This window comes from Anthonomus grandis, chromosome 3 (genome assembly GCF_022605725.1).
Source record: "Anthonomus grandis grandis chromosome 3, icAntGran1.3, whole genome shotgun sequence".
NCBI classification, from domain to species: Eukaryota; Metazoa; Arthropoda; class Insecta; order Coleoptera; family Curculionidae; genus Anthonomus; species Anthonomus grandis.
Window position 1 is genome coordinate 15,080,202 of NC_065548.1, and position 14,355 is coordinate 15,094,556.

The window sequence follows — 14,355 nt, forward strand, 5'->3', positions numbered from 1 at the left end:
AACTATTTATTTATTTATTCAGTGTCAATATTATGGGCATACAAGTAAAAATAGGCACAAAGTTTATAAATGGGAGAATTTTTATAAAACAAATTAATCAAACCTGGTTTGATTAATTTGTATTGTCCTTCGAGCAACACAGCCACTTCCCTCTTCTAATTTTTATAAAGGTTGCTTCATGGACAAGCCAGATAAAATACTCTCGGATGGCAATTATTATTTGTTCTGTTTTAAACAAAAGGTCATTGAAAAATAAAACTAAGAATCTCAGGAAAATCTATTTTGTTTTTCAGTTTTTTAAGAAGAGTACACAAAAATATTTTAGTGCTTCTTTTACTTAGAGATTGTCAGAAAAATACCAAATTGCCTGAAATGCATGAACTTTAAAAACCTCCTTTGAACCCCTCCAATCCAGACACTGTACTGGGGAGACCAAATAATAGACCCATATTCCAAGATTTGCCAAACCAAACTACCAAAAAGATGAATTCAATACTTAGCTCCTTCGTGGTTCTAGTAACAAATCCAGAGGTTTTTTGGGCATTTTCTACGTTAGATAAAATGTGTTCGGAACATGAAAGAGTGGGGTCATAAATTACTCCTAGATCCTGCTGTTGGGGTACTCTTTGAAAGAAAGAAAGAAAATGTGCTATATTACGTAAGAATAATCTTGTGTACAAGCATCCTACAAGCTAAAAAAACAAAACAAACGTACAATTTCAAAAATTGACAAAACAACTAAATAAAACAATCAATTACTAAATAAAGGAAAACTTGTTGACAAAACTAGAGAAGAAAAAAGGAAAAAAAAAACTTTCCAACATGTCCAAGGTTAAAACCTATCATTAAAAAAGTCATCCAGGTTATAATATGCCTTAGCCAATAAAAGCAACTTTAATTCTCTTTTAAATTTCTTAACATCTGATATATGTCTAACACATAGAGGAACATGATTGTAAATTTTTTTACTTATGTAAATTAATGAGTTTTTGGTAAGGGAAGATCTAGGAATAGGTAGGGTAATATTATTTACACGACAAGTCAAATGGCCAGTGTCAGAGGGTAGTTTGGGAATTTTGTGAATAAGAGCAGCTGTTTCTAAGTTAAAGAGTGAAAAAAGTGTTAGTATTTTTTAGAAATGAAAAGGGGTTTGCAAGAATTTCTTAACTTAGCAGAACACAGGTATCTAACTGCTTTTTTTTGAATAACAAAGACAATGTAAGTAGCCCCTTATTGGTTAAACCCCAAAAAGGCAAGCCATACCGAATATGAGATTCAATAAGTGAAAAGTACACTTAATGTGCAACCACCCCTCCCAGCTCTTGTTTTGCCATTCTTACTGCAAAACATCCAGAAGATAATTTCCTAGCTAAATGTAAAATATGATCTCCAAACCGAAGGCGACCATCAATGGTAATTCCTAGGAACTTGCAGCACTCTTTATTCTGCAAGAGGGAATTTTTCGTCAAACATCAGACCCTGAACATCGCACTTAAACCCCATAATAGACGTCTTTCCTACATTAAACACGAGCCTGTTGGAAGCACACCACCCTGATAAAATCTGAAGGTCTTCAAGGATACAAGTCTTAATATAATCAGAATTTTTTATGGCTCCATAGTATGGTGGTTTCATCAGCAAACTGAACCACCTTGCCCTGCAGTTTCAATGAACTCAAGTCATCCACATACAGTAAAAATAACAGTGGTCCCAACACTGAACCCTGGGGAACGCCGCATTTTAGGGATCTAGAAGCAGACAAACGCCCAGACACTGTAACCTTCTGAGTACGATTTGATAGATAGGACTCGAGCCATCGCAACGCTACGCCCTTAAAACCATATTTATCGAGCTTAGATAACAGTATTCCATATGATCCACACAGTCAAATGCTTTGGATAGATCACAAAACACTGCCGCCGATGACTCTCCAGAATTCAAGGACACATAGACGCTCTCCAAAAAGCTAAAAACAGCATCATGTGTCCCTTTACCGGCTTGAAATCCAAACTGATTTGCAGACAAAATGCCATTATGATGTAAAAAGGACAAAATTCCGCTTTTTGCAAGTTTTTCAACTATCTTAGAGAGGGTAGACAAAATAGAAATGGGACGGAAATTACAAGGCTGATCCAAATCTCCACCCTTATGAAGAGGGATAACCACTGCCTCTTTTAAACATGAAGGAAAAATGCCAATATGTAAAGAATTGTTTATGGTAGAAACTAAAGCATTTAAGGCTGAATCAGGCAAAAAGAGTAACAACCTCAAAGATATCCCATCAGCTCCAGATGATTTATGGTTTTTTAGGCATTTGATTTCATTTTTTACTGAAAATGAATGCTCAACCGACACTTGTTGAAGATAGTTTAAGGGATCAATGTTACTACGAATGCCCTTGAGCAAGATATTAGGTATATCACAATAATAGTCGTTTAAAATGTCAGGTCTTAACTCCGGTTCAGATACTTTTCTAAGCCACTTTGAAGTTGTTCACCATTTAAGGTGTAATTGAAAATTATGGGATTACGATTTAGGGTGAATGACATACAAGCACACTTACTGACTTTTCATCTGAAGCTATTTAATTTGCACTGACTGGAAATATCACAAAATTCATCTTGTTGCATCAATTCTTGCAATGCCTGACAATCATTCTCTGTCTGAATCTGAAGAAAACATTTTAAATCATTGGCAAATAATAATCCCTTTGCTATCATAGATATCATAGCCATTAAATCAAAATAGTACTGATATTTTTAAATATAATTTGTTGGTGCTGGTCTTTATCAACATATAAACCAAATACAGCTGTGACATCACATACGAACCAAAGCCTTAGACTAAATAACTTTCCAAATGTTTTTAAAATTGTTGCTAGACAACTATAGATGAATGTCAAAGTGAAATAAAGGTTTATTAGGCTTAATATAATAATGCTTAAATATTCTAATAGAAACCCATATAACTAAACCACAAAATTACTATATTTACTTATATATGCTCCAACTTATAGATCCTTTGGTTCCCATTCTCTTTCTCCCTTTGTCCTTCCAGTCTCCAGGATTAAGATGCAAAAGAACTTCCTGATATCCCTTGCATGCAAGAGCATTTCAGATATCCTCATTTACAACTTTCTTGGGGAGTCCAATGGTGAGCTTGTTTGGCAATTTTTTCTAGTGGCATTTGTTGGATGTGGCTGTATCATTTTAGTTGATGTTCTGGACTCACATTCATATTCTCACAAATTCTGTAATTTTTAACATGCTCTATTTAAAATATGAATTTGTATTTGAAACGTTAATAGAGTTGTTTAAAGGATATCTTTGTGAAAGGCAATATTAAAGGATATAAATCTCAGCCAGTTATTTCAACATCTGGTGTACTACAGGCTTCCTATTTAGATCCCCTGTTGTTTTTTAAAAGTACTACAAAAGTTTTAGAAAAATGCAAGGGGTTTAATATTTGCCAATGACTTAAAAATTTATTAAGTAATAAAAAGCTTTGCCGACTGGATTTTCAAAAAGAGTGGGATAGTGTTATTCATTATTCAACCAAGAATAAGATATAGATGTTGTTAAATGTGTAAAACTTTCATATCATAGAAAATAAAATACTATTACATAATGTAATACAAATTACATAATGTATTGCTTAAACGCATTAATGAGGTTATTGACTTAGAAGTTGTTTTTGATCAAAGTTTAACATTTATACCTCATTATAACTACATTACAAACAAAGCATCTTAAATGGGTTCATAGAAAGACATACCAAAGAGTTTAATAATCCAGTATGTTTGAGGCAGCTGTACTATGCCTAAATAAAAAGTTTATTAGAATATATGTCTGCATAATTTGGAACCCAATACTATGAATATTTCAAATATGACTTCCAGCGTATTCAACAAAATGGCGCGTTACATGTTTTTTAGAGAAAACAGATATTACAACAATAATGCCTCTTCAATTGAGTTATGTAATATTTAAAATATGGAGTCACTTGAGAGACGTAGATCCAATGATAATATACATCTAAATTTTCATCTTTTCAGTATGCGCAATCTTTATAATAAAATACAGGAGAAAATAGATAGATTACTTAATATTACTTTACCCCAACTCAAAAAGAATTTCAACTTTTTCCTTCTCAATTTTAGTGATTCTGACAGATCTTGTAGATGAAATATTTTTACTTCGATACAAAATTGAGTTTTTAGTTAAACTATATGTGGGGATCGGTAAATTTATATTAAACGATGAATGTGTATTATTTATATTTACAGAATGAAGTACTGAGCAGTACTTGTTATGAATCAGGTTTATAAAATAATGCTTGCATGTTAGTTCTATACATATTCTTTATTATTAAAGTTAATCCTAACAAAGTTAAATAATTAGAATTTTAGATAATGTACTCCCGAAGTTGCATACATTACATAAGTTGCATATATTAATATAAGTTAATGCATCTAGAAAAACTGGAACTTTGTTAAGTTTGAGGAAAGTATGAGCTTAAACTGCAGGATTTTTATAACTAATAAATTATTATTGTTTTAAAAGTGCAAGAAATACCTGTAATAAACAAGTGGTTTAGTTTGTACGCTACACAAAAGATGTGCTCAAACACGAAAGGTAAGGGTATGCTCATGGCAAGTATTTTAAAAATCATACTTTTTCTTTATGAAGTGGGACAAATGAATCAAAGTTAACTGAAGTTAAATGTTAGAAAAAATAGGTTTTATTTAAAAATACCTTTAGTTTTAAGTCTCATGTTAGCCTTATTTGGAAACTAGTTATTATTTACAAACCCTGTCAAAACCCTGTATATTCTTTTTCGATTGCTTATAAGATGTGTGTTTAGAGCCTTTAAACAACTGACTGTAATACATGCAATAAAATGTCGGTAGTTAAGAATACAATTTTTATTGTACTTCTAAATATTAATTTATTGGATTTGGCAGATCAAGCCATTATATATTAAGCTTAATTACTGAACTATCCAAAATTATGCTCTACATTGGAAACCATTTTCGATTCTAATCCAAAACTTTATAATATGTTACAACTTTTATTTGGCACCTTTATCTGTGTGATTATAAGCGTAAATTTTATCTATAACGATAAGAAAATTTAAAAATTGCTACGATAATGAATTATTAAGAGTGTTTCATGACAACATTTTGGAGTTGTTCTATAACTATAATTAAATAGTATTTTGTTTTGTGTCTGTTTAATAATAGTTTACAGTGGAATTATGTTATACTGAGGTGGTTTATAATGTTTACTATAAAGCGAAAACAGGACAATGCCTGTAATGTTGACTTATTGCAATCTATTCGTAAGTGGCAATCACAATTTTATTTTTAAGAATTATGTTGCTTTTATTGACATTTAGTGGTCTTGCCTTACTCACTACTTAAATAATGTGAAAGATACTCAACTATGTTTGGTTTTTTTTCAATTATGAATTTATTGATAAAACATGATCCAATTCTATGTAAATAAACAGAGGTAATTTGATTTTTGCATTTTTTTGGTAAATTAACACTCCTAAGGAGTCACAATTCACCACAATTTTAATAATGTAGTCTATATTTTGGGTTCGTTTGATGTTTTCTTAATTGGTAATATAACCTCAAAGAGGTATGTGACTAAAATAATTGATATGATCTGATTATTTTCCATTTATTTGACATAATGTTTTTGCTGTTAAATTATGAAAAGTATAGTCTTAAATTATAAATAGATTTCTAAATAATTGACTTTTGTTGCTTGCACTATAATTTAAACAATATGTGTAACAAACAAGGAGTTTTACCTCTTTCCGTTAGTGAAAAAGTAACTAAGCCAAACCACTATACAGTCCCGTTGAACTTGTAAAACCTATGGGCTATCAAAATATGTCAATATGACCTTAGTGAAATGTTTACGGTTTTCGAGTTATAAGCAAATTTTAAAATTTTTCAAAGATTCTGAACTACGCCAATGACAATATCTGTCTAACTTTAAAATATTGTCGAATCCTGAAATGCCTTAGGACAGTAATCACTTTTTCAAAGTTCTTCTTTATTGTGGAAATAATAAAGGCAGTTCCCAGGATTATTACTTTTTCACTTAATTACTATTTGTTTTGCTTTTAAAAACTTCCCTGTTTCCTTCTAATTTCATAATGGTGAAAAAATATGCGGGTGTCTTATCTCATGAAAAAGTTATGCTTTTTGATATAGTACGAAACACTCTTTTAGAAACAGTAAGGAAAACTATCACTAAAACCTACATTTGCATTAAAAATCAAATCTTTTTTTCAATGCCTTAAAAATAAAAGCTACAAAACTTATGCCTAAAAAACAAAAGCTAGAAAACAAAGCTATAAAAATAATCGAATAATTTAATTTTTATTGTTCCTGGGGATATGGCCTGCAATAAATTTTCAAAGTGTTCACCACGAGCTCTTATGCAAGTTCTGCATCTTTTTACAAAATCTTTTTAATCGACGCTGAGTTCCTGCTTGATTAATTTCTCGTGCCGCCTCAAGTATTGTTTCTCTTAGTTCCTCTCTTGTATTAACCGGTCTTAAATAAACACAATCTGTTTTAACCAACCCCAATAAAAAAAATACATAGAATTCAAATCTGGGGAACGTGGTGGCCAAAGAATAGAACCCAAGGATCCATCTTCCTGGGAACGTATTATCCAAATGTTGTCGAACCAATGCAGCATAATGAGCAGGACAACCGTCATTCTGAAACCAGATTCGCTCTCTCACCTCTAAAGGTACATCTTCTAGCAGAATTGGCAGTTGACCTTGAAGGAGCTCCAAATAAGCTACTCTGTGAGGGTTATCGAGAATTTCGACTGGACCAATAACCCTGTTGTTGACTATTCCCGTCCAAAGGTTAATGTTGGTGCTGAAATTTCTCCTGCTGAATAGCATGTGGGTTTTCTATTGCCTATTCTTGCGTGCATTATGGATGTTGAAAATTCCGAAATGTCGACATGAGTATTTGTCACTCCAAAGAATGCTCTCAAAAAAGTCTGGATCCGTACGCATTTTTCTCAACATATCTTGACAAAATATCACCCGTTCTCTTTAATCCGCTGGAAGAAGACCTTGTACTCTTTGAACATGAAATGGGTGCATTAGGTATCTTCTTAATGTACGATGCACAATAGTTTTTGAAATTCCCGTTCGTCGTTGGATAGTTCTTATTAAAATTGATGGATCTTCAGGCACTTCATCTAAGATTACCTCATCACTATATTGATGAGCTCTCACTTGGCATTTTTTCTTCGCAATACGCTCTGTGCACAGCAGGAAACACTCGAGAGTTACGAGGTTTCTTAGAGGAAATCAATCCCTGTAGAGTCTAGCGGCTTCGTTGGCATTCTGATGACTTTCTCCATAGATAAGATGCATTTCTGCATACTCACGCGATGTATACCTAACATAAGGCATTGTAAACTAATTCCAAAACAAATTGAATAAATATTTATTATAATCACCAAATGTCAGTGTGACAAAAAAACTCAAACTGGACAATTTGTTCGCCTTAGCAATGCGTTGTAACAAAACAAAAGCAAGCTTTTAATAAAAGTTTCAAATAATAATATCAAAAGCATTAGGCAACGGTAGTGAAATGTAATGTATTTCTGTTATCTACTAATTTAAAAATTTGATCATCAACATTTTTTTCCCGTCAAAAATTCCTTGAATTCAAAGTAATATGAGATTTAACACAAATCTTTATTCTTGTCCTCTACTATCACTAAAACCAATATTATAATAATAATAGTGATAGTTTTCCGTACTATTAACTGTTTCTAAAGAGTGTTTCGTAGTATATTAACAAGCATAATTTTTTTATGAGATAAGACACCCGCATATTTTTTCGCCATTATGAACTTAGAATGAAACAGGAAAGTTTTTAAACTGATAGTCACGATGAAACACGCATTTCTCTTACAGAAGAGCAAAACAAATAGTAATTAAGTGAAAAAGCAATAATCCTGGGAACTCCCTGTATTATTTCCACAATAAAGAAGAACTTTGCAAATGTGATTACAGTCCTAAGGCATTTCATGATTGGACAATATTATAAAGTTAGACAGATATTGTCATTGGCGTAGTTTAGATTTTTTGAAAAAAAATGGTCAGAATCTTTGAAAAATGAGAAGACCTAACCCCAGTTAAAAAGTTTTACAAGTTCAACGGGACACCCTATGTATTGCGATTGAAGCCTAAAAACAATAATAAATCTATTGATAATAATAGTCTGATCTTAAACCATTTCGATCGAAATCAGACCAGCGCTGTATCTTAATTTAAATCCTATGACAGAACGAACGGAAAACTGGACAGTTTCCAATTTTTCAAAATGTGAAAATAAGATTACCTGACAGACTTAGACTCATCTGTTAACTTTATGTTTTTTTCTTAATTGTGAAATGTTCGTTGTTCAGTAATTACAGTGTCGACAATACGGTCGTGTAGTGCAGGTTTGGTTTTTTCTGGTTGCTTATATTATAGTTGTAGTTGTAGTTTACTAGTGCTACGTTGACAGACTGATATTAATGTAATTTATAAATAGCTCTATTAATTAGAATTTCTGTTGGTGATTCTATTTTATCAAACGCCTTCAGGTTTCGTGTAAATATCCGGAAAGAAACGTCACATTTGATTGAACTCTTCAAAATTAATTTTTTTTAATTGCCTTTACGTGGATTATACAACTTTATTTAATCAAAGCTTATTTTTTCGTCATTAAAATGTCACTAATAAACTATTAGTTTTTAACCAATAATATTAAATTAGTAATTTAAACAGGAAAAACATGTATATAATATACACGTAGTTAAACTACGTAGTACATAATTTAAAAAAAAATTATTCAGATGAGAGTATACATTATTTATTGTTACCCAATGCATGAAAAATATCGTTGCCATGTGCTTAAACAATTATTTATCCAATGAATTTTTGTTATAGTAGTTGCTTTTTTATGTTTATGCCAGATGTCAATCGCAGTTACTGCTAGTGTGTGATTGTATTGACCATTAAAACTATTTTTTAGTATCAATAAACTGTGGGTACTAGTGATAAAAATTATTATTAAAAAAAAACGCTATACAAATTGTTAAATCAAAAATTCTAGTTAGCTTGACCCAATTTAATTCTACATATTCTGCGATGAACCAAATTTAAAAGTACTGATGATCCTAATCTAGGATTTTCGCCTAATGGAACATTAAACATCTGATTGAAATCGCGTGTTTTGTATAGTTTATTTATGGCACGGGAAAATGTGTTAGTGCAAGTCATATAAATCGGAAACTTAAAAAAATGTTCTATGATGATTACGTTTTCGAGCCCAGTTCGAGGAGACGAAAATACAGGGTGTATAGGAAAGAGCGGTTGAAGAAACATTGGACTTTGTTGCTTTCGGTGTCGCGTTTGGATGATCTTAGCGGTAGGTACAAGAAAAGTGCAAACATATATTACATGTTTATATGTACAAGCTTTTACACATTGTCAAAAAATTATACAAACATTGAAAAAATTATACTATAGTAGGTAAACCTACCAGTCTTTGACACTTTTAGAGTTCTTTTTTTCAATCAAATAATTGATATAAATGGTTCTGTGGAATTCTGTTCTATTTTCTTTTTATTAATAGATCAAATAGGGTTTACTTGAATATCTAAAAGTAGTTTTATCCACAGTGCTCGAGTTTTTGGAAAGCTAGATATTATTATAAAAATGTAAAATATCCATTAATTAGCCCAAATTATATTACCCAATTATTGACACAATATAGATGTGAATATTTTATTAGTAATAATGTGTTTACGTTTAGTAATACATATAAAAGTAAAAGCATGAACCTAATATGTAAATAAAATTCTACTTCACAAACTTATCATACCATGAGTAAAAGAAAACTTTATTTAAAAGAAATAATAAGAAAGCATAAGAATACTATTTTCATAGTTTTAAATAATCATAAATCAATTAGCTTTATGATGCCTCATACACATAGGAATGTACATCCAATTTCTTACAGATTTTGTAAGCTGCACATTTAATCCATTTATATCTGCATATTTTTTATTTTTTTAGTTTTGATGTCGTATCTCTCATTTTAATTTAAGATGTTTCTTTATATGTGTTAGATATATTATAATTCACATTTTCAAGTTATGAGCTATCTCTGCAAAATAACCATTGAAATCTTGGGGTTGGATTGGACTGGGACCAAATGTTTATATCCTGTGAATCCTCATCTGAAATATGGTCAGTTTTTTATAATATTCTTTGCGACTCTATTACTTTGAATTCTCAAGAAAAACCAATGCGACAGAAAGCAAAGAAGCCTTGGATAAATAAAAATCTTTTTAACATGGTTAAACGGAAGAAACATCTCTAGACAAAAAATATGCGTTCAAGAAATGACATTGACCTGACGAATCATCGTAGTTTTTCGAAAAGGCTTACAAACTTAATAAAAAATTCCCGCCAAAATTTTGAAATTAATTTAGCAAACGACAAAAACCCCAAAAAAATATTTAAATACATTCGCTCCTCAATTAAATCAAGGGTTTCAATACCGTTACTAAAAAAGGGCAACAACAGCATGTGTGAAAATGAAGTGCAAGTCGCGGAAGAGTTGGCGAGAACATTCGAACAGGCAGTCACTAAAGAGCCTGAACAAGATGTATTACCTACCCCACACTGTCCTCGTATCTTAAACTCAATAACAACAATAGATATAAATGAGGAAAAAATTAAACAAAAAATTCAAAACTTAAAAAACGATTCGTCTGCGGGTTTGGACAAATTAACGGCAACTATTCTAAAAAAATGCAGTGAAGTGATAGCTGCGCCTCTTGCAAAAGTTATGAAATACTCAATGATTAAAAACTCTGTACCCGAACAGTGGAAAGTCGCATCGGTCACGCCAATTTTTAAAAAAGGCGACAAGTTATCAGCAGGCAACTATAGGCCGATAAGCCTACTATCGATTGTTTGCAAAATTATGGAGTCCATTGTTCGAGATGACGTGCAAACATTCTTTACTGAACATTATGTAATACCCAATATCCAACACGGATTTGTAAGGGGTCGCTCTACGATTACTAACCTGCTTTAATGCCTTAACCAGTGGATAACAGCCTTAGACAAAAATCAACCAATAGATGTCATCTACCTCGACTTTGCTAAGGCATTTGATAGAGTTCCCACGAAACGATTGTTACATAAGCTAGAACATCTTGACATTAGAGGAGAATTGTTAAATTGGATTGAAGACTTTTTAAAAAATAGAAAGTTTAGTGTGAGGGTGAGGGGCACCATGTCAAAATTCTATCCAGTATCCAGCGGAGTCCCTCAGGGCTCCGTCCTCGGCCCTCTCCTGTCCCTGGCTTACACGTGTGATTTACCTTCAGAACTAAAATGTTGGGTATCAATGTTTGCTAACGACACAAAAATATATGCAGTTCCCCTAACTTCTCATCAATAATTGCAAACCGATCTGGACACTATTTGGAAGTGGTGCAGTGAATGGTTACTTCCACTTAACGCGGACAAGTGTGTGGTGTTACATTTAGGAAAAAATAATCCCCAGCTACCCTACCAAATAAATAACATTGAACTTAAAAAAGTCGAATCTTATTGTGATCTTGGAATAATAGTAACTAAGGATCTTTCTTGGTCCCAGCATATTGCCTCAATTGTGAAACGTGCAAATTCTATGTTGTATCTGCTACAAAAGGCTTTTGTTAAAATTCCATTCCACAATTTTATGAAATTGTATACCACGTTTGTCCGACCTATTATTGAATATGCAGGTCCCGTCTGTTGCGCGGACTTGGTGCGCGACAAAAATTTACTTGAATTGTTGCAGCGACGCGCTACATGATCTACTTATGGTTTGCGTATGCCGAGACCTACCTACAGCAAGAGACTTTCAAATGCAAACTTGCTAACTTTTGATAAACGAAAGTTTCGTGGTGATTTAATTTCTACATTCAGAATCCTGTATAATTATTTGGGCTGTGATCTAAACGAACTATTTGAAAGAAATCGGGATATTAGACTTCGCGGTCACACTTTAAAATTAAAAAAAAGATGTATGAAACAAAAACACGTTAAATGTTTTTGCCTAATAGAGTGTTTGATGTTTGGAATTCGTTACCCGTAGATGTTATAACTGCTCCTACTGTAAATTGTTTTAAGAATCGTCTGGATAAATTGGACATGTTTAGTGTTTAATTTGAAAGCTGATATTTGAAGATTTATTCAAATATATTGTAATGCCTACTTAGTTCATAAAGCTATACAGAATGTAAATTCTTGGCTTTTATCTAATAAAATAATAATAATAATAATAATATATCACAGTCAATAGTTCCTTTGAAGTTGAAGAAGTAGTCCATTCTTGATGTAGTGGAGTTAATATGTCAATGGGTAACTAAAAATACTTCAGTCATCCTGCACTAAATTTATTTAAATATTATTAATCCGACATGTTTCGGACATATAACATGTCCATCATCAGGGATAACAAATTGAGGGGTTTCGTCAATACATCTTATAGATATAGTGCCTCCGACAAGGTCAAAAGGTTAAATAGAATTAAGATACATGAGAATGGGACTAAACCTGGATCTACAAAAAGATTAAAATCACATCGCCAGAAAATGAGAAATATTAGTTCAGATGTCATTGACAACGTTCAAAAAGAATTTTTAAATCGCTTTGGTTATTGTCAGGTTGTTAACGGTGCTCAATTTGAACATTTAATTTAGATAGGTATTTAATTAATTTTACATTTTATCATCTTTCGTTTAAAATTGCTTATATGTAACCACTATTCATTTGTACCATATCCTTTGTAAAAAAAATACATTCTTTCTGATTCTGCATGAAAAAATGCTGATTTCCATTTAAAAAACCTATTGATGATGAAAAACCAAATAATAAAATCGACGGGTTCCGGCATTTTTTTCAGAAACGGTCCATTTCATTTTTATTGAATTTATCCGCTACTTTACTTTATGAAAATTTATTTAGAAATATCACTGTTAGTATTAGTATTTTTGGGTATGACGAAGATAACTTTAAAAATCCCAAATATTTTAAAATCTTTAACAAATTTTATCTACTAAATCTTGTTTCTGCAATATTAAAAAAAAGTTTTTGCAACTTTTTATACTTTTTGTATTTTTTCTAAAATTCCTAAATAATCATTGAAAATTTCTAAAAAGGAAGAGTTTTCTATCAGTATATATTCTATATCATAAAGAAGAATAAAAGATTTTTATAGATTCAAAAATTTTAAATTATTCTCGTTCTCCATGAATTGTAATTAAAAGAAACTTTAAGAAATATGCTCTTTTTGTTAATAGTTTAGGTAAATTTGTAACTAGGTTAATATCTAAATAGGTCTGGGACATCATTGGCACTTTTTTATAGTCAGTTTTATTGTAAAATGTTTGTTAGAACTAATTAACTTAACTAAATCATAATTTCACTTTATAAAAGAGATGAAGCAATGAGTAATTAAAACGATAAATGTTTCCTGTATAAAGAAATGAACAATGATACAATGAAAAGCATAATTAATGTGAACAGAGAAGAAACTTTTGCATCATCGGCTTAAATTAAAACTAATAACTTCGAGGAAATGGGTTTGCTGCATGTGGAAGACCAGTAAAAAAACATCAACTTCTGGTATTTCCCCAAGCTAAAATGTTCGAACCTAGACTAGTGCGAAGCACCCTATTCAAGTCTTGTACGTCAACAGTTTGACAAAAGTTTAAACGGGCATGAATATGCAGAACCTGGGTCTTCAACTGTTTTGGACCAAAATGACACAGTATCCATTAAAACCCAGGATGATACTGATACAGTAATAATGTTTGAATCGGGAAAAAAGTTAAAACTTCAGGCTACAAGATGAAACTGAATCATCAGCAGAAGCTAGAATTCTGCAAAAGCAGCGGCTTCAGCAGAATGCATTTGAATTATTAGAGATCCCATTTTGATGAATCTGTTGTAATTTTTGCAATCAATTGGAGAATTGAAATTGGAATTTTGCTGGAGTCACTTTCTCCCTATAAGGAATCATAGGAACTAAAAGTCTTTGCACGCACAATTTTGATAAAGAATAGAAGTCTGTTATTATCGATTTTTAGGATTTAGTCACGTTAACCTAAGTGAGTTTTATACACAATATATTCAATTAAGTTACAAATATATTCTTATAAAATATCCTCATATTTACAATCAAATTAAGACTATTATTCTTGATCCTAAAGTTATTTACGTTTGATAAATTTATTACTCTTATTTAAA

General features: G+C 31.5%; 1 protein-coding gene across 4 annotated transcripts in view; it reads left to right on the forward strand.

Annotated features, from left to right (window-relative positions):
• Nucleotides 1-14,355, forward strand: part of LOC126734349 (guanine nucleotide-releasing factor 2) — a 103,060-nt gene that overhangs the window by 1,782 nt on the left and 86,923 nt on the right. The window contains exon 1 of one of the 4 annotated variants that reach the window (XM_050437934.1): nt 5,192-5,340. The exons of 1 other annotated variant lie outside the window; for it this stretch is intronic. In XM_050437934.1, coding sequence (XP_050293891.1) covers nt 5,280-5,340 — 61 coding nt within the window. In that variant the 5' untranslated portion in view covers nt 5,192-5,279. Of the gene's footprint in view, nt 1-5,191; nt 5,341-9,096; nt 9,470-14,355 lie in introns of those variants that run through there. 2 more of the 4 variants (XM_050437932.1, XM_050437933.1) reach the window with 2 other exon arrangements.